The sequence below is a fragment of the Rhamphochromis longiceps genome, linkage group LG7, assembly GCF_057381845.1.
Source record: "Rhamphochromis longiceps isolate RC_006_pf linkage group LG7, R_longiceps_female_GT1.1, whole genome shotgun sequence".
NCBI lineage: Eukaryota > Metazoa > Chordata > Actinopteri > Cichliformes > Cichlidae > Rhamphochromis > Rhamphochromis longiceps.
The window spans coordinates 44876257-44897374 of NC_140563.1; the positions used below are offsets into that span (position 1 = coordinate 44876257).

General features: G+C 39.2%; 1 protein-coding gene across 2 annotated transcripts; it reads right to left on the reverse strand.

Moving 5' to 3' along the window:
- Window positions 1–57: 57 nt before the first annotated feature.
- On the reverse strand, window positions 58–21065 carry LOC146666019 (bone morphogenetic protein 1-like). 2 transcript variants are annotated; one of them, XM_085413827.1, is made up of 20 exons: window positions 20727–21065; window positions 16498–16599; window positions 16236–16385; window positions 15794–15911; window positions 15267–15445; window positions 15049–15154; window positions 14033–14157; window positions 12189–12304; window positions 9521–9623; window positions 9325–9441; window positions 9060–9205; window positions 8478–8673; window positions 8250–8375; window positions 5907–6067; window positions 5542–5722; window positions 3824–3949; window positions 3314–3441; window positions 3024–3237; window positions 1997–2247; window positions 58–1906 (listed from the first exon to the last, which is right to left on the reverse strand). In XM_085413827.1, the coding sequence occupies exons 1-20, from the start codon at window positions 20851–20853 to the stop codon at window positions 1772–1774; spliced, it is 2907 nt and encodes a 968-aa protein (XP_085269953.1). In that variant the 5' UTR covers window positions 20854–21065; the 3' UTR covers window positions 58–1771. The 2 variants fall into 2 exon arrangements, with proteins under 2 accessions (XP_085269953.1, XP_085269952.1); XM_085413826.1 differs by having other exon boundaries at window positions 61–1906; window positions 5907–6070.
- Between the last annotated feature and the right edge of the window lie 53 nt (window positions 21066–21118).

A 21118-nucleotide genomic window follows, 5' to 3' on the forward strand; every position in this document is an offset into this window, starting at 1 on the left:
CAAGTGTGTTATTTCCAGTATTAAAATGAACAGAACACCTCCATGATCAAACTCCTTAATTCTGCTTTCTATGACTACCTTATGGTACCCTTAAGAGTTCATTAATTAATTTATTCAACCACTTGCAGCGCTATGAATAAATGTTTTACACTAGGGGGTCACAAGCAAAGAACTGAAATGAACACGTTTGCAGCCTGGAACAAAAAACTGTCCCTTTAATGATGATTGATTGTGCAGGGGGGACAAAATGAAAATAAATAAATAAATAAATAAATAAACAAATAACTAAAACATGGCCATTGTCACTGCCAGGTTACCCATTTGCTTTAGGCTTCATTTTGAAACCATAATGTTAGCATTATGTTAATGGCCATGTTGCTGTTTTGGAGCAAGAATGTCATATTTGGATTAGTAGGTGGATGCTTGGTTAACAAACTGGATTCATAGATTGTACATGTGCAATCCACACATATATTTCCAAATAAGTTCTAAGTAACTTCAGCACCAATTTGGCCTCTGTGCTGTAAACATGATTCTTGCTTTTGGATGCAGCTTCAAGTGGCTGGTCGAAGAACTGCAGTGTCTTGCTCTTTCAAGTAGGTTTAATTTTATGTGACTGTGTGTCTCTGCAATACACTCAGTTCACCCAATTAGCGAGATTAGATCTGGCTCAGAAAACAAAAGGGGGGCATTAAGTCCCAAATAATCAGAGCAAAGCAGAGAAAGATTGTAGCCAAGAGAAAAATATGTGAAATCGATTTTGATTTAAAAGATGTCAGGCATGGCACAGGTGTGCAGAGGGTTTTTCGTACTAAACTACAAACAAAGCTGGATGCTACTTGTGAAAACATCTTTGCAGTCATAGATGGGAAACCATGAAAAGGCTCATCAAGGTGCAGACGTACACACATCTCTCAGTAATTTGAAATTGGGAAAGAAAGTTAGTTGGTTGATTCACCATCAGCTTTCATAAACGGAACTTTGTTCACAACAAAAATCAAACATTTGTCCAAGACATTAGCGTCCTCTCCGCACGCTCAGCATCAGTGATAATGCAGCTGTAACCACACGCAGCAGGTGATAATTTGCATGCATTTATGCCAAGTTCAGCAAAGGAAAAACTTCCCGATTAACAAGTAGTCCAGGAGTTTAAGGAATCGTTTTTGATCGGGTGAAAAAAACCTTAACTGCTGTGAAGCAACAACAAGAAGCTGTAGAGGATGGCTGACATACAAACTCAAAAACTAAACTAATTTAAAGCAAAGCCAGATAAGAATATAATCTTAAATAAGAGATTAGGTATGATTCAAGAATACAGTTTTGCTGATTTCCATACATATTAAGTTAATTTATCAAGTAATATAATACACGAAACTGCACTACATCCAACAGAAGTGATGAAGGTTTCAACCTCAGAGAGAAAAAAGTGACACAGTGGAAATTATGATTAAAATAAAAAGGCAAACTATTATCACAATATATACATTTTACATTTTAAAACAGCGCTCCAATCAGCTCATTACAAGTGGTGCGATTGTATATTTATATATGAAATCATTCAAACTGTTACGGTACAGGGCTATATGATGATGAAGAGTGAAGATGTAATGTCTCTGCATGGCTTCAGTCTGTCTAACAGAAGTCAATGTAAAGCGTTTGGGCTGTTGTTTGTGGTATCAACCCGTGCATTCACTCCTCGCCAGGAAATGGGTGTGACCAACCAAATGCTAGGGGTGAAGTCTCCATTTAGGTTTGGGGAAGGTTTGGAAAGTCACTTGCTTACGTGTAATGTGTCCTGGAACTTTGTGCTTATGTAGCGTACATGAAAGCCTTTTTTATTGATGCTGTCATCCGAGTGAAATTTTAGAACAATGGAGTCTCCAGCTGAGTACACGTCCTCTGGGGCCTGAGGAAAAGCAACCGATACAGACAAGTAAATAAACAAATAAATAAAAAATAGAAATTAGTGAGCGAGACTGATTTTATTCAGCCCTACCCCAGATCCGCAGTATCGTCCCAGCCTGGGAGACTTGGTGTCAGCGCCGTCATATAGCTCCACATAATCGTACCCGCAGTCAGCCTCCTCTTCAATTTCAAACACTTGGAAGATGATCTCGACACCGTAACCCTTCTCAGCAGTTACCACCCACAAACAGTCAGAGCCTCCAGGGTAGTTGTTATCTCCAAACTGGGCATGGGAGTACAGATCTTTTGTCTTGACCTCTGCTTTAAAGCTTCCTCCACATTCTGAGAATCCACAACCACAAAATTAGAGGGTCAAAAAGAGGAACTCATAAAAGTTAGGAAGGAATGCAGCTGAATTGTGACATTTTTGAGCTTTTATTCTGTCTTCAAAACACCATTTTACTCTATTTTTGCTTGGGGTTTTTTCTTCTTTTTCAGCAGAGCAGTATTTTATAGTCTGTTTACTACAGTGGCCCTGAGATGCAAAACAACTTAAGAAAACACAGACAAACAGAAAACACTGTAAAAGCAATCAAAACACAAAATAAGTTGAAGAAAATCTTACAAAACATAAGGTGAATTGAATAAAATACAAAGGAAACTGAACAAAGCAAAATAGAAGCTGAATAAAACACAATAGAAGTTGACTAGAACACAAAGACAACTGAAAAAAACAAAATCTCTCAAAACACAATGGAAGTTGGAAATGGAAACTGAATCCAACACAAAGGATTCAAAGATTCAAGTGTTTTTGAGGAGACATTAACAGCTGTGGAGCTGATGGAGACCAAAACATGGGAAGGCTTTCACTGAGACGTGTTCAAAGGATTCATGGAGTGTTATGATTCATATAACACCGTACACACATGTTTGCTGTTAGCAAAGCAACTGTTAGCTTGTCACTTCTGCAGCTGTTCACTCACATTGGTGTTTTTCCAAAAACGCGTTTGTGTTTGTTATCGTGTTTTTTCTGTTGTCCTTTATTTAACCTTTGTTGTGTTTTCAGTGCTTTTGTAGCATTTTTCTATTTGCGTTTTGTGCCACTGTAGTTTGCTCACCTGCTCTGTACGAAGCCTCAAACCCTCTCTTCTGCACAGAGTTGTCGGAGAAGAAACACAGGAACATTTTGTTGGCGCTGGAGATGACCGGAGAAGGTTTTTTGGTGCCACAAAAGCGTCCCAGAGTCGCGGCGCGATTGTCTCTTCCGTCATAAATCTCCAGATGATCATAAGCGCACTCCAGATGAGCCTCCATGTCGACCTCATTAAAAATCTGGAAATTGTTTCGAGTTAAACTTAAAACGATATAAATGGTTTTGAACAGTTTTAATTTTGGCATCATGACATACGAGTTTGATTCGATGGCCCGGGGTTGTAGAAAGAGACCAGGTGCAAGCCTTCTTGCTGGGATATTTGTCAGGCCAGTTGGGACTGGCGATGGTGCCGGACACACTGTTTATCACATGATCACATCCCGCTGTAAAAAAAATAAACAAAAACAAAGCAGGATGCAAAACAATGACAGCTGCACATCATTTCCTTTTCTCCAGCACAAGCATCCTCTGAGGTCATGCTGTGGAAAACAGGCCGAACATATTAACTGTCAAAATGAAAGCAAAACTAAAGCTGCCCTTAAGCAATCCTACTTTCCCACTCAGGCTATTAATAAATACTCCTAAGGTCAAACTTTTGTCTGTAAATATGCAGCAGCTGGTAAAGGGTGTGTTCCCTCTAGGAGACTACTTCATCTTTAGATAGTAAGTGAATCACAAACGATAGCTTCATGTGTCCACTAGAGAAAAGTAAGGATATATAAGGCCATACATCACACTGATGAGTGAAGAGTGGACATACTGCACCTTCCTTGCAGTCATGCCTGTTGTCGTGCAGCATGAAGCCCCTGCGGCACTGACAGCTGTAGCTCCCGAAGGTGTTTACACAATCATGCTGGCAGCCTCCATTACCTTTGGAGCACTCATCTATATCTGCGGACATAGAATAGAGTAGAATAGAATACAATAGAAACTTTATTGTCACTAGCAACAAATTCCAGTGACAAACAGTAACATTGAGATATTGTAGAAGTAATTTGTAATTTTGCTTTTTATTTTGACACTACTACACATAGTATATATCATTTATAAGGATTTGACTGATGTAAAAATAATTCCCAAAAGTTATATAGAGCTTGCTGATCCTGGTACTCTAGGCAGTTTACATAATACATTTAAAGAATAATCTGAAATAATCAGAATAGAATTTTTCCCACACTCTAATGTGTGAAAGCAGGCATCAGAACTTATTGGGTCAGACTGAGATTAAGCCTTTCCTCAAGAAGGAAATGTCTGCTACATTAGGCACAGGATTTTAGGATTACATGGCTGCTAGAAATCATACATTGTCGTACTGTACAGAGTTTTAACGTGCTTTTTAGTGTTGCTGAGGAAAAGTAAATAACTTCAGGTAGCTGTTTATCTGATGATATTGCATAAAAACATGTAATCTGATCATTAGCCAGACTTTAAAAGGGGAACTATTATGATCATTTTCAGTTCCATATTCTGGAAAATCTTTAGATTTTGATTGTATTATGATTTAAGCCGTACAGTCCAATGGTGAGTAAATGCACCAAATGTTTTTTTCTAATGTGCACAAACTTGTCTGTGTTCTGAATCACAATAAAGTAGCTATTCTATTCTGTTCTATTGAAATTTTGTGCTTTGATTTTATTGTTATATTATTTGACTAGCTTGATTAAAGGGGCAAAAATAAAGAACTGTAAAAGAAGAGAAAATCCTCAGATTTTGATGTGAATAATAAAAATACACAAGAGGAAGAATGTGTTTACACACGAAGACTAAGCATTCTGGGTAAGGTTGTGTAAGATTATATCTCTGTGATACATTATATCTCATTGTGAAGTCAGCGGACTGCATCTTTCTGGTTTTGCCGTTTTCCCTGCACCATACTGTTATTGTCACGGTCCAGCAGATCCGCCTGAGAAATTCTGTGTTGTTTTCTCTTTTTTCTCTCTCCCTCTGTCGCCTGGGCGGAGTTCATTGTGGGCTCCCGCCTTTGGCCTACATACCTGCGAGATGAACACCTGCGTCTCATTAACTGGCCTCTACTAAAGGGAAGAAGCAAGACTGCTCTTCGCTGGCTCGATGCTTGACCTGTGTTAGTGAAATCCTGGCTAGGACACTGCAGTCTAGTTCCTGTGGTTTTGCTTCTTGCATTAACGCATTGTTTCCTGTGTACAGACACCGTGGACCTGCCCTTGTTGCCTACAGAGATTCTGGTGCGAGAGAGGAGTGAGAGACTGGTGAGACACCAAGAGAGACTGAAGAGGAGTGAGAGTGTTCCCCTGCTTTTCCCTGTGGATTCCCTGGAGCCCTGATCCCCGCACCCTTGTATATAGCACTTTGTCACTGTTGCACATTTCACCTGGTGTTTGTGAATAAACCCTCTGTTCTTCCTTTGAGCCAAGGAGTCCTGTGTTTGAGTCCCTCCAGTTACCATAACAGATACATTTACTCTGCAGTTCCTTCTATGCTTCCTAAATCATCAGTCAACTCACCAGAGAAGAAATGAGCCTTGAAGCCTCTCTTGGAGACGGTGTTATCAGACTTAAACTCAATTCTCATGTTGTTCTGCTGGGAGGTGATGACCTCTGGTTTCTCTGCTCCACAGAATTTGCCGTGAAGCTTTGAGTCTGAGCTCAACCCACTGCGCACTTCCACAAAGTCATATTTACACACCTGATGGGAAACACACAGAAATGATCCCTGTTAATAAATGTATTGATGTACATCATTCACTTGATGTATTTTTTACAGATATATTTTAGCACGAGAGATTTTTATCAGGTATTTATTCCTGCTGAATGCTCTTTAACCATGTGTACAAGCACTTTCCTAGCAAATCACAAAAACCCCCACTAACATCATTTCCTTCGGTTTCAAACACATCAAACACCAGGGTGATGCGATACTGAATGGGTGCCACTAGCTGCCAGACACAGTTCTTGTTGGGTGGGTATTCTTTGGGCCAGCCGGGGGTGATGATGGAGCCATTCAGCATGGTGATGAATCCACCACAGGCAGCTGCTGGTGGGGCAAAAACACAGATTTAAGTGGTAAAAGTAAAAAAAACAAAAAACAAAACAAAACCCCAAATTCCCAGAAACAACAAAAGAAAACAAAAACAAAATTTGAAACTGAATGTTATTTTAAAAATAATCTAAATAATTAAACTGATGGATTTGAAATTGTGGTACTGGAAATAGAAAAAGACATCCTTAAATTTAACACCATTAGTTAGATTATTTGTTATTTTTTTAAAATGAGAGTAAACGTCAGCTCCTACTGCTATTTGTGTCTGCAAACACTTTTAAAACGATGAATCAAGATCTAAGTTCTTTGTGAAGATACAACAGGGGAGCGCTGCCCTCATGTGGTAGAAACAGGAAGCTTCCTTGGAATCAAGACTCAACAAGGTAAAAATCTCATTCTAGTAACACCTGCGAGTCCCAAATACTCAGGATTATTATCAGAAATCATATATATATGGCCTATATAACTTTAGGTTTACATCTATCTATTTATAGCACAGGGAAAAAGCTGTGGGATTTAACTGTAGGCATAATAGAGCTGACAGCTTAGGCGCACTACTGTAAAATTAAGCATGACATGGCAGAAATTCTAAACTACAGAATTTACAAACAGATTTGTCAGCTGCACAATAACAATGTGAATCTGCCGTTTCACCACATCTGAAAGGTGGTGTATTGGACCGGTCACTGTGAAGGCCATTTGAGTACAGTGAAGTCACTGTCCTGGCCAAGAAGCCGTTCTGAGATCATCTGAGCTTTGTGACATTATACTGTTGGAAGCAGTCATCACACACTGGACTCATTTGTTAACCAGAGACTGTTTTACGAGGTGGTTAAAATATCTTTTATTTTGAAAATCTGAAACCTTACCTAAACTCAACTTTATTATGTGTCTTGATTCTCCCTCTAAAGTCAGTACCTGCAGGGATTATGGAATTATTATTGTGCACATGTGTGTTTCCCATAGTGAGTGGGGCCTCTCTAAACATCAGTATCCAAGAAAATATGACATGAGGTAGCTTCATAAATAATGAATTTCTCATATAAACTATTAGAATTATTATTATTATGCTGTGGGGCTTTAGGTTTTACAAAATACAAAAAGGTCTCAGCCGCTGAGCTCTTTAAAGGGCCACTTTATCCAAAAGACCAGAGCTACATATACAAGAGATGCTGTCAGGCTTCAAATTTATGCATCATTCCCCTCCAAAGCTAACGACCCAGTGTTTTAACCCCTAAGACACCTCATCAACCTCATCAGTGCAGGTTGGAATTTCCATCTTTCTTTTCTGAATCATCAGTCACCATTTGTATTAATTTTTCACAGCAGTGAACTAGGGAAGCTATAGCCTAGTATATTTATATACATATTAATATACTACACTATAATAATAAATAAAGTATAGAATAGTGTAGTGTAAAATAAATAAATAGTGTTTAGTTTACAACATGAAACTTGCATGAAGTGTTTCCATGGTGACCTGCAGAGACATACAGCAACAACACTTCAGCAGAGTCACTGATGGAGGCAGAGGAATCTGCAAAGTTTTTGTTTTTTCTATAGTTTAAGGATTTAAAGAAGTTGGTGTATTTTAAAAGCTTAGAAACTGAGAGTCAAGTTAGTCAAGAGTAAATTCTTATTTCTTCGACAAGTGTCGGGCACCTACACGGCCATGCACATCTGCTACCATCTTCAAGGCTACAAGACTCAGATAAGACCCACTATTCATCCAAGCCAAAGCTAACATTAAATATCTGGTAAATTCTGATAAACCGAGAGTGGTCATGCTTAAATGTTAAATGCTTGCTGCTTGCTGGTTATTTTTACTTATTTGGACCATTCTCTGTAAATACTAAAGATGGATGTGTGGGAAAATCACAGAAAATCACTAGGAACAGTCCGTCTGATAAGTTCAGCGTCACATTTCTTCCCAATTCTGATGCTCAAGTTTGAACTTCAGCAGATCATTTGACCATTTCTTCATGCCTAAATATACTGTCTTGCTGACATGTTTCGATGATTTGATATTTGGTTAATGAGCAGTTAAAGGTGTACATAGTGAGTATATATCATGTAGAGGGAATATACTCGTCAGAGTGTACTTCATATCGTGAAGCAGTGGCATTCTGAAGTTGACAGTAATTTAATATGAGCAGTCAGGCTGTAAACTCACTCTCACAGGTGTGTTTGTCAGCTGCCAGCTCATACCCCGGGTCACAAGCACATCTGTAGCTACCCAGTGTGTTCAGACAGCGCTGCTTGCAATTACCATTGTCAGGTCTGGAGCACTCATCCATCTCTAACAAAAGGAAATGGCAATTACTAGTTTTCTGTGCCAGACAAATGCATCAAACAGGTCTCACTGCCGCCAGATTGTTTGCTGCTAAAATGACCTTCTGACCTTTAAAAAAGTTGGCCGCAAACCCAGCTTTGTTGACCGATCCGTCAGATGCAAACTTGAGCCAGAGCTGGTTGGAGGTGCTTTTGATGTCGTCTGGTTTGTCGTACCCGCAGAAACGTCCGAGCAGCGGGCTGCTCTCTGAAGCGCCGTCTCTCACTTCCACGTAGTCGTAGGTACAACTGTCGTGTTTCTCAATCTGCACAGCGCGGACACAAAAGTCTGCTAATAGACATTACAGCAGAGGATTGTGAAGTCTGTCCAAAGCGTCATCCTCGCCATCCACAAACAATAAAAGTGAGATGTTTTTTTTCTGCTGACACTCTGTAGACTTTTCAAAGTTTAAAAAAGTTGCTATAGTACTATAGTATAGTAGGTAATTATTTAACAAGTTTAATAAAACAAGTTCCAACATAGCAGCACATTAAAATCTTTGCAAATTAGCTAAGACTGTTTTAAATCTTTCCAGGTTGGCCATTCCTCTCTATATGCCAACTGCACCATTCACTGCAGGGACCACCTTTTAATTTTATTTGCTAGCACGTTGCCAGAATGCAGGAATAACAACAAAAGAGGTAATTTTACCTCAAATGACTGAAAGGAGAGGCCAACATTAAACCCCTCTGCCACTGTGATTTTCCACACACACTCTTTGTTGGACTGGTATTCATCAGGATAATTAGGCGACTGGATCTGGCCGCTCTCCCGCTTCACCTCTCCTCCACAGATGGCTGCACAGGAGGTGAGAAGTGACATAAGCACCAGTTGATTACAGTCACAGACTTGCTTTCATATGGCCAAATTCACATCTGTACCAAAAGGAGATGCATGGGAAAACTGAGCATTGTACCTTCATAAACAGCTGAAAATCCTTTGCCCACCCAGCTGCTGCTGCTCCTGAATTCAATCCACAGTCGGCTGTCGGTCGAGATAATCTGAGCTGGAAGTGTGTCTCCACAAAAGCGCCCTACAAAAGTGCAAAAAAACCCCAAACTGTCATTTCTTCTCGGTAAGAACTTCACATTAGAGACGCAAGTAAAACAGACCTTTTAGAGGAGCCTTCCTCCAGAAGCCGTCCCGGACTTCGACATGGTCGTACCAGCACAAGTGACTCCTGAAGAGGTCCATGGACGTAAAATTGAGAACAATCTAAGATGCAGAGGAGACAGAAGGACACCAGGGTGTTAGCAAATGATCTGGCATCAAGATTCGACATCTGTGTCGTCCCAAAAGAGGTAAAAAAGGTGGAAGGTGATACAAATTCATTTGGGTTGTGCTAGAAAAAATCTGCCAAATCAAAATGTGTAATCCGATTACTTTTTTCAGGTAACAAGTAAAGTAAAGGATTACTATTGCAAAAAGGTCATTAGATTACTGTTACTAAAGCACGCTGCATTACTGTGTTACTAAAACCGTGATTTTTTTGCGAGAGTGTCTCATGACAATGATGTAAGTGAGTGCAGATCAACAATGGATAATATATCGAGTGCGGGAGAGAGTATGAGCGTGTAGGGTTTAAAGCGTGGAAGTACTGACCTTACTTTGAGTTTGATTCCGTAAAAAGTGACAAAAACATTAGCGTCTGCTGCACACTACATGGGAAGAAAACTTATTTTTAGAGCAAAAAAACCCCTAAACTTCAGAGTAAGCACCGAGTGCGCTACGACGGGAATGTGAAACTCCCAGATCCTTCCACTGACCGCTACGACACACCTGCACCAGGGCAAACCTCCGCCTGCCCCACTCCTGCTTTACGGTGAAAATAGAGCAACAGGACCGCTGAGTCTTTGATTTTATTTATTTTCTGCTGTCTTATACGTGCATCTATTTGAAAGACTGAGTGTAAACACAACAAACTTTTAATTTATGTGCTGGAATGTGCAGAAAATAGGTTTAAATGTTAAACAATTTTCTTCCAGTCAGAGAATGTTGCATATAATTTAATTTTTGCTTCATGCGTAAAGTTAAAATATTAAAACTAAAAAAACTACTTTCAAAATGAGACTTTTTCATTTGATTACATTTTATATGATGGATTATGCAGAAACAATAGAACTGGGCTGAAAGATCTCTCGCTTTATCACCTATTCAGGTTGTAAATCATCTTTTAAAAAAGTAACTAAGTTACTAATTACTTTTGAAAATAAGTAACCAGTAAAGTAAACTAGCAAGATTACTTTTGGGGGGAAGTAATCAGTAACTAATTACTGATTACTTTTTTCAAGTAACTTGACTAACACTGGCGTTGGCCCTGAGAGGCCAAACGGACTGCAGCTTAAGAAAACACCAGCAATAAGAAAAACGCTGCAAAAGTACACAAAACACAACGTATATATGAAAAATGACAACAGAAATAGGAAAAAACAAAACAGAAATGGAGAAAAACAGATTTCCAAAAGCACAAGGGAAGTGTTTCTGGGGAGACAATAACCCGACGGACCAGTTGCAGGAGCCCAAAACATGGTAGGCATATTTTATCATGATTCATTTAATACTGATGACGGATTTTCAGGCTAATAGTTAGGCTAACACACTTAACTCTCATCTTTTCCTTTCTCACAAAACCGATAGATCCTCCACTTCTTTTAAGTGTCTCCCAGCAAAATTCTTAGCATATTTTGGTTGCAACTGGTCCGTCGGGTTATTGTCCCCCCAGAAACACTTCCCTTGTGCTTTTGGAAATCTGTTTCTTCCTGTTTCTGTTTTTGTTTTTCCTATTTCTGTTTCGTTTTTTCCTATTTCCGTTGTTGTTTTTCCTATTTCCGTTGTGTTTCGTGTGCTTTTGCAGCATTTTTCTTATTGCTGGTGTTTTCTTAAGTTGCAGTACGTTTGGCCTCTCAGGGCCACCGTAGTACGACTCATTGTGGTGACGCCTTGTGAATAAGAGCAACCAAAAGTAGCTATTATATGAATGAAATAACTAGACTAACTTAGCCATATTCACCTCCGCATCCATGTGGCTAAATTAGAAACACCAATCAGCCCAAACAAATGAGAAAAAAACAAAAACATATGTCTTGGTCACTAATTTATTTGAGAAAATTCTTTCAATATTATACATCTGCGATTGGGAAACTTGTTAACTTAGCAGAAGAAGTAAAGATGATGGTTGCAGTCCATGTGCTGTGAATGCTTGCTAACTAATATGGAGCATTAATACAACACTTAATGGACCTCATTTGAACTTTACTCAAGTCCTCCTTGCAGAACAGCTTCGACTGTAATGCGTGCGTTATAGTTTCTGCATCTGCTGAAGTTCAAGTGGCATGAATTTCTTCTTCAGATGGCGAGGCTCCGCGCAGATGTCTGCATGCCTGCCAAGTTTTCCCACGCTAAGTTTTTCCTTATGACTTGAGGAGTCACTTGAAGAAACTACATAACAATCCACTAACTACTCATGGGCTCTTATGCATAAATAAGCATAAATAAGAATGACTGCTCGTTTGTGGTATCTGCAGCTATCTGTGTCTGTATTCCCTGGAAAGATGTTAGTGGATTTCCTCACATTAACTGCTAACATCAGGGCTTTGAATTGGCAGTTTGAAAAATAAATTATGATTCTATGATGTGTTTAAGATCATTATCTTGTTGCACTACCACTTTATCTTTTGATTTAGCTCATGATCACTATGGATAAAGACTTTATAAATTCATTAGGTGAGTAACCATGCTGATCATGCCCTTATGGAGCTAATGCATCCACATATTGAGTACCTTTTCTCCAGGAGTGACAGAAATCCTCCAGACACAGTGGGTGTATGCCGAGTATCCGTTAGGGAAACCAGGGGAAGAGAAGTTTCCACAACTGTCCTGCAGACTTTCCCCACATTCTGTCACAATAGGAGATTATTTAAAATATATTTAACTAAGAACTGAAAACAGAAAGATGTGAGGAAAGAAACATTGCAAAGCCTTGACTGATCATCTGATTGGTGTTCAGGTAAAAAAAAAACAGTTCACAAAGGACTTCATTTTAGGGAGAACTAATATCATTTTTTAATCAATTTATTTAAACCAGTGATGATTAACTCTCAGTCATGAGTGCCTCACAAGCACAGAATTAGTAGAAATGATAAGTGAGTTCCATGTCTTGCTTCAAATAGGGTGTACAATGGGGATAAAAACATATAGTCTCCTCTGATTTTTAACACATCTTGAATCTATGCAAGACGATTAGGGCCACTGATGAAAAAAGTGGACACACCTTTTTTTTTCTTTTCCAGAATTCTGAGAAAAAAAGTCAGAATTCTGACTGTAACTGCAATCGAGAAATGGAAAGCTGCTCACTCTTCAGGGGAAAAAAGTCGGAATTCTGACTTTTTTTCCTGAGATTAAAGTCTGAATTCTGGAAAAGAAAAAAAAAAAGATGTGCCCACTTTTTGTTCCAGTGACTCTAATCATCTTCTGTATGAAACAGTCCATGGTGCATATAATAATAAAAGCACTTTTACTTTTAACCTGTGACAGTAGAGATGAGACTTTTCATTATGCTGCCATCAGGTTGAAACTGCTGTTTCAACTTGAAAACTACCACTAACTAAATAAAACAGAAATGAAAAGGATCCAGGAGTGTTAGAGTTTTTAGGAGTCTTAAACCACATGCCTTACCTATATCAGAATTGCCTAAAGAGTGAGCAGCTTTTCATTTCTCGATTGCAGTTACAGTACGCAACACAGTTGCTGTCTGCACTGTCCTGCAGTTAGAAACCATCAGTGTGAAGAGCGTCTCTAAACAAAACATAAAAGCTACTCTCCAGACTATCCAGCTACGTGGATAGTCTGTTGGCTTTGCAAGTAGCAGCTGCTATAATTGGTTCGATAGAGACGAGGAGCGACACTCCTGTGTGTCTAAAGATCAACCTTAACCTGACCATCGTTCACTGCGTCATTCTCGGCTAGAACATGAGGCCCACGAGTCTGTGAAACATATTAGTGAGCCGAGTAATTTTCACATATTCATTGACGCAGGAACTCCAAAGGTCTGCTGTTGATCTCAGTAAATGGATCAACGGCAGACGTCTGCCTGGAAATGTGGGTAAATGAGTGTGACGCACTCCAGAAGACACTCTGCAAGAAAGCAGATAAAATACGGCATCAAGACTGTTTTCTTAGAAATGTACTGCAGTGAAATATTTATTTATTCTTTCTTTAAACTGACAGCATTTGGTGTTGCTGTATTTTGACAAGATTTCATATTAGATATTGAAGTCGGCACAGCTGTCCAAATAGCATGAAGCGAACGGGGGATTTAATTTTGGCATCTTAAACCGTTTGTGTTGTTGTGTTTGATCGTAGAAGAATTTCATCAAAGAGTAAAATTTTATTATTTCTCCTGAATATGGAGGTTTTTGTTCCATGGTTTTCTGCTCTATTTAATATCAAGCAAGAATTCCTGAACCTTTTTTGTTAACCCTTTGTTTTGTTTGACAAGGGTAGAGGAGTTTTATCTTCAGTTAGACCAGTTACTTTTAAATTAATGAATAATAAAAGTATAAAGGCCACATGGGATTTCATTATATAGTTTGGTGAGTAGCCTCTCTACATCAAATGTAGCTTACTTGCGCATTTGTAGAGTTTGCAGGCCTGTGCAATGTCTCCTTTACTGAGCTTGGTCCTCTGCCCAATAGACGGCCTGACTCCATTGACATCATAACGGGGCAAGATTGTGTCTAAGAAGATGCCTCTGTTTCAAAAAAACCACAGCAAAGAATCCAGTGACAACACTTAAAGCCTGAAGAGAAAAAAAACATCTTCTAACTTCTAACTTTTACTGATGTGCAAGAAGATCTGAGTTTCAGAGGTTTTAAACTGAAGGATCGATGAAATCTACATGATTTTTCTGATGTACCTCCTGTTCAGGACCTTGATTTATTGATTGTGATAATCTTTCACTGAGTTCGGAGCTCCCACCCTGCAGTTCCCATGGTGATGCACCCATGAATGACAAGCATGTGCAAACAGAGCGCTCTGAATGGGGCCTTTCGCCGGTGCCAGCCGGCTCAGTGGAGCCCGCTCCTGAATGCCAGAGTAAAAGGCCACTCCACCCCAAATTGTTTGACAAAGACTGAACTGCCGGGCCTTTTTTTAGCTTGGCATGCCTCCATGACCCAGACCTGCAATGTGGTTATGGGGGTAAAAAACCAAAACACCGAGAAACTGAAAGGGGCAATGACATGCATGGGAGAGAAACAAAAAAGGAGACTAGTGTGGAATCGCTTCTGTAACAATACAGGACAAATCCCCCAGAGGTTTCCTGTGAGGCATGCTAAGCAGAGCTGACTCAAGGGACAAACACCAGGTCAGGGTATAGCCCTGTTAGATAATCAGAAACAAGCTTGGTAACGATGACACGTGGGGCTAGTCAGGCTAGTGTGTTCGCAGTTTGGAGGTAGGCAGAGAAAATCATGAATTTAAGAGATATTTAACTGCCGTAAGAAAGGTTTTTAATTGCCTGTTAATGTAAATATGGTAAAGCTAAAAGTGTAAATGTTCAGAAAAAAACACAAAAACAAAAGAAAAAAACCTTACATTTCTGTTGAGAATATACTAACATGAAGCAAAAAAAGATGCCAACCTGGAAAATGTATTCCTTGCATAATGCATGATGCTGCCAAAGTCGTATACCTCTCCCAGTGAGTCGACCTCCCCTGGTTCCATCTTCAGGAAGTTATACTCCTGCCCTTTTGATGGACAAACAGACAAAGAACTAAATGCAGAGACAAACATCTGCAGCATCAGTATCCATTCCCACATATTTATTTCATCCTCAACGCACGCATGCAGTAAGAGTACCTTGTTGAATGTTGTCTCTGATGATGCTTACATGCTCATCACGGTCCGGACGTGTGTGTTCATGCCAGAAGCCAATCACGTGGCCGAGTTCATGCACAACGATGCCAAACTTATCACAGTTTTTTCCTATAGAGATGGCCTGAGGGCCGCCACCTCTCCTCCCCACATAGGAGCAACACCTGCCGGTCAGCGACACTATTCAGGTCCACATCCTGCTTTTATTCCCCCCCCCCCCCCCCCCCCCCATGTTTTTAACAGGTTAACTATAAAGAGAGGTATATGCCCACTTTTAAAGAAAATATTCAGTCTGAGCTTTCCATCTTTTATATACAGTCTATGGTTTCTGAATAGAAAACAGTGGAAACAATAAATCTGGTCAAATAAATAAATAAATGAATGAATAAGAGCTCCAATAATTTTAGTTTAGATCATTGTGCGTTTTTTTTTTCTAAGCCAATAAGCTGAGACAAACACTTCTGTTAAAAAACCGATGACATCATAAAAATGTTGACATGCTCCCAACTTACCCACAAGGTCTGTAAGTGAAAACAATGTAGCTTTCTTCAGTCGCCCTCTCTGTGAACGTTACACAAATGTGTTTCTCCCAGTGACGCATCGCCTGACGGAAAATGGCTCGCTGACTGCCTGAAAGGAAACTCTGAATTAGACGTTGACAGTTTCAGGATGTCCAAGCTGCACATGGCAACAAAGACTCCTTAAAGCAGTGGTTTTTAAATGTTTTTGTGCCCAATGCACACTACAGGGCAAGCCGAAGAGTTCGAGGCCCAGCAAGTCTGCAGAAAATAACCTCTATGCCGTCTGGTATGTTGTCAGTTCTTTTTGGTTGAATTGTCAGGTGGATGCACTGTTAAGCATTACACCTAAAATTCATTTGCTTTTTGATATCCTGCAACCATCCTATCATGGTGAAATCAGATGTAAGACTTATTGTTGTCCACCAAAGCTCACCACTGAAATTTCCGCTGATCACGTAGGGGATGATACCATCAGGCCATACTCGCTCAGGTCTGGCGGTGGCTGCTCTCCTCTGTCGACGGAGGCTGTGTCTGTCAGCAGCCCTCTCACTCCTTCTGTTTTCACTGGAAGTGGAACTGTTAGCTGTAAAAGATAGATAGGACGTTCAGGGGAGTTTGTTTTGATTATGATCCCCTTATTTGCACATTCAGTTTGAATTCCTAACATATTAGTTGGGTTTTCTCTGTTTTGACACCTGAGTTTGTGTGGTTGCTCTGGACAGCGTGCTGTGCATCATCAGCTCCTTTGAATAAGCGGAGGTCGTCTTCATCCAGTGCGATGTCTCCCAAAAAGGCAGCTATGAGGATAAAAGTTCTCCGATAAATTGAAGATATATAACTTTGTGTTAAAGTGACAGGGAGGAGAATTTTAGAAAGCACCTCTTAAAGAGCAGTCGCACAACAACATGAGCATAAAGTCGCTGATATCAAAAGTCTCTGTGTTTTTGTCCTCATTCGATTACATGTTTTTTTAGAGCTGCTATTTCTTCTTGTGGTTTGCTCATGTTCACCTCTTCCTGCTGCCTTATTTTGTCTTTTATGTTTTGACTCTTCTTATTAGTTTGTCCTTCAGTGGGACTTTTATTGGATTGTCTCATCTACTTTAACAAGCTTATTAAAGTCATCTCTTTTTGCAACCTGCCCTTGGCTCACAAACTAAAACATATCTGAGGACTGTTTGTGTCCTTTTAAAGGAAGGAAGGAAGATGTGAACTGAATACATTACAGGACTGTGACCGTGCTGATGCACCATGTCTAACTAAACTAAGTAAACTGCACAAGTGGAAGAAAAACAAAGAGTGGAAGGCCAAAAACCTATCTACAACAGATGAACAGCAACTGAAAGTCATGTCCTTAAGAAATAGGAAAAAACGTCTAGAAAGGCCCTGACAGAGGATCTGAGAGACGCATCTGGCTCATCTACTGTTCACTGAAGCTTCATCAGAAATGGTCTCAGTGGAAGGACGGCTGTCAATAAGCCATTATTAGGAAAGAGAAACAGAAAGGAAAAACTGAGGTATACCAAATTACACAAGAACTAGACTGATGGAGTGATGAATCCAAATTGTTGATTTAAATCATTATCAAGATATATGGAGGAGGTCAGAAGGCGAGGGAACGGTGTGTCCACAGCTGTCTGTAAAACACAGTGGACGCTCTGTCATGGTTTGGAGTTGCATTTTAGTCAGTGGTGATGGAGATCTTGTCAAAATTTGTGGAATTATGAACATAGAAAAATACCACTAGATTCTGATCCGCTATGCAGTATCACCTGTAAAGTGTTTGATAAATTTTTATTAAGGAGACCAATCCACGAGTCTCATGGATTGGTCTCCCCAAAGCCTGGACCTCAACATTACTGATGCAGTGTGGGATCATATTTGATAGAACAGAACAAAGAGCAGCCAAAGAAGAGCTTTGAATGTCCTTCAAGAAGCCTCTAGAACTATTCCTGAAGACTACATAAAGACATTACAAAAAACCTGACTCAGACTCAGACTGTGTTAAAGAATAAAGATGGTCAGAGCAAATATTGAAATTCAAACTTATTAAAATTGCACTCATTTTTTTTTTACCTTATATACTGGCTCTCCATGTATTCTTGCTTCAATAAACCACTACACATATTTTCTATACCACAACATAAAGAAATGAGCATTGGCTCTTTCATCCAGGTCTGTATATAAAATGCTAACAGCAGATAAAATGGACTGAATTTGCACTTTGACACAGAAAACGAGTAAACTCCACAAATTCACAGAGGTAAATGCCCCAGAGGTAGATTTGTAAAGGTCTCATCAACTTTTCTGCAATACCTTAAAAAAAAAACAAAAAAGAAAAAAACAAGTTGCGTCACTACAGGATTTCTTACAAAGTCAGCAGTGCAGCAAACACAGTAGAAGACAAAAGTGGTGAAACAGCTTCAAGATATGGCATAGCTCAGTGTCAGCTGCAGAGAACTGTTAAAGAAGAGTCTGACAGAAAACTGGGCTCTAATAGGCCGTGGGGAAGTGAACAAAGAAACCATAAACTTCTATGCTGAACTACAAGATTAGCTACACAACATCTTCCAGTGGCCAACAAAGGTGAGAGTGAGGAACACAATTAAGGGTTGTAGATAACTTTCAAAACTCAAGGATGACATGAAACGCTCTTTGAAAAATAATATCCGTCATATTGGCCAAGCAGAGCTGCTCACTTGAGTCTTTCCCTCTAAATACCTCATTTAACAGTGTGTGTAACAACCGTTGAAAGTACAAACGAAAAGAGGTAGTGGGCCCTGTGTCAGCCTTTGAAGTAAACTCACTCAAGCAAAGGGTGACTGTAAATGACTGTCACCCCTGCAGTGCGCACCCCATGCTCTGGAGCTTGAGGGATTTCACCACAGCCCAGCTGAGGGTTGTGCTGGCACGGCCTCAGTGACCTCAAGTCTCCAGGCAACTCCCTCAGAGTGGAAGAGTGGTCTGTTTTGAAAGCTTCAGAAGTCACAAGTGAAAAAGGAACCCCAACCTGCTGGAGGCCCAGGATAACCGCAGTGAACTGTTTGTTTTATATATATATATATATATATATATATATATATATATATATATATATATATATATATATATATATATATATATATATATATATATATATATACATATATATATATATACACTGCCTGGATGTCCTTTACCAATATAGTATAATATGACATATTATGCTATATTGGTAAAGGACATTAAACATTTCTTGTTTTAATGGGATTTTCCCCCTCTCAATAAATGTTAAACGTGAGGAACATGCTCTTCTTGATGACTTCTGCAGTCCTCCGTGGCAGACTGGATGTCGGCTTCTGTGGTAAATCCTGATTGATGACCAACCATTCCTGGCTTGTCAGTGCACCAAGTTGATCACAACGATGATCATAATCACATTCATGCATGATGGAGCGCCATGTCACAAGCCAAAAGCGAGTCGAAAGTGCCTCGATAATCATCAAATTAACATTTTCGATCCAATACCAGGAAACTCTCCAGACCAAGACTTTATGCCTTAGCGAGACCTTAAAAAAGTGGATGGACAAGCAGAAGCTCATATACTGGGGACATCGTGGAGTTTGGAGAATTGCAGAAGTTATGAAGAAGGGTCAGCATTGTAAATACAGACTCTTTGTAAAAATGTATTTTGTTTAACAATAAAAGTCTTTGAAATTCATAAAATGCTTATGATTGTTCTTCATCATCAAAAGAAGTAAAAATGTAACAAAAAAAACTGAAACGCAAAATCTGTGCCATTGCCTAAACTTTTAGTTATGACAGTACAACCTATTTATATTAAAAACACAGACATGTACCATGTACCACTGCACTTATGTTAATTGAAAGTTATGGTATTGTCTTGACTGCAGGTATTTAAAGTTACTCTTCATTGCATTTAAAAAACAACTACTGTACTTTAACACATTAATTTCAACAGATGCAGTTTCTTGCATCTTGCTCACAATACTCTGTCATTATATTAAGGAAATATGACATTACTTTATTTTGGAGCATGTATTTATTTTAACTCTACCAGAGTGCTAATGTTAATATTACTGTTATTTTACATGACAGACCTTTGAAGTGTAACAAAATTTACACTGTTAAACACTAAAATTGAAAAAATTGAAAATACAGTAGTTTTTTTTAAAGTATAACATGATTAAAAGAACAATTATTTCACTAAATAAATTAATTTGGGGTACATACTGTGCTGTGTCTATAGCATCACTGTCACCTCTACATCTCTTTCTTACAACTGAGTAAAGATAAAAACATGCTTGCTTTACTTTGAAAAACCCCCCACATATTAATAAGTGTAAACAAAAAAATAATTGGTTGAACTTTTTCAGTACAGAAAGTCTACATTTGACTTTAAAAGTAGTCCTTTTTGTAAATACCACTGCAGTTTGCAATGGCACAATCGTTTTGTTTGTCTTTTAAAACTGCATTTACACCATTTTCATGTCGTTTAACAGTTTTTTTTCTTCTTATTAAACTTGATTTAATAGCTTTAGGTTAAAAAAAAATCACTTTTAGTTCCAGAGGATGTGAAACATTTACACTTTTTGTATTTAAACATATTGTGTAACATCCTCACAATCGATTAGCTGCTATTCTACATATTTTCAAACAACAATAAAATGTAAAAAATAAAAATATGTAAATATTATTTTTGGACTGAAAATATTTTCCCTGGTTTAAAGTTTATTTACATCCAGTCTTCACACCTATTAAGCTGAGAGCATCATTTTTTCTTCTTTTAAAGGGTTATCCTTTAATAAACATCTAGCTCTTCTCACAGGGATTGGAGCCTTCAAGACTTCGAGCTGTTAGCCAAAAATACACCAATAACACACAACAAGAGAAGGAGGTATCATGTACAGTAATATGGACAGTACCTGCTTTACATGGATCCTTGTAGTCGATTTCGTCCCCGAGGTCAGTAAAAGTTGCGTCCACAGTCTCCCAATCAGCCGCCAGAGGAACGCAAAGACAAACAAACAAAAATCTAGGGACGACTTCCATTGCTTTTGATCAAATATGCAGAGGAGGTAAAGTTTGTAATTGTGCTGCAGTAAGAGAAAAAGGCGCTGAAAAGACTCTCCTGCCCAGCGGCGCTGTTTCCTCACGTCTCCATGCTGCTGCAGTGATTTCGCTGGCATCCAGCCCCGAGCGCACAGCAACGCACACACCCATGCCTCTGAAGCCAGAGAGGTGCTTCACCTGCTGTCAGGTGACTTAGGGGGCTTTACATCGGACGTAAGCGCGGGTAAAATCCGTGTCATTTCTT

Coding starts and splice junctions, on each gene's coding strand:
- LOC146666019 (XM_085413826.1), bottom strand. CDS start 20,853: ATGGAAGTCGTCCCTAGATTTTTGTTTGTTTGTCTTTGCGTTCCTCTG. Junction 15,912..16,235: donor GATCAGCGGAAATTTCAGTG/GTGAGCTTTGGT, acceptor GTTTCCTTTCAG/GCAGTCAGCGAGCCATTTTC. Junction 2,248..3,023: donor TGAGGCTTCGTACAGAGCAG/GTGAGCAAACTA, acceptor GTGGATTCTCAG/AATGTGGAGGAAGCTTTAAA.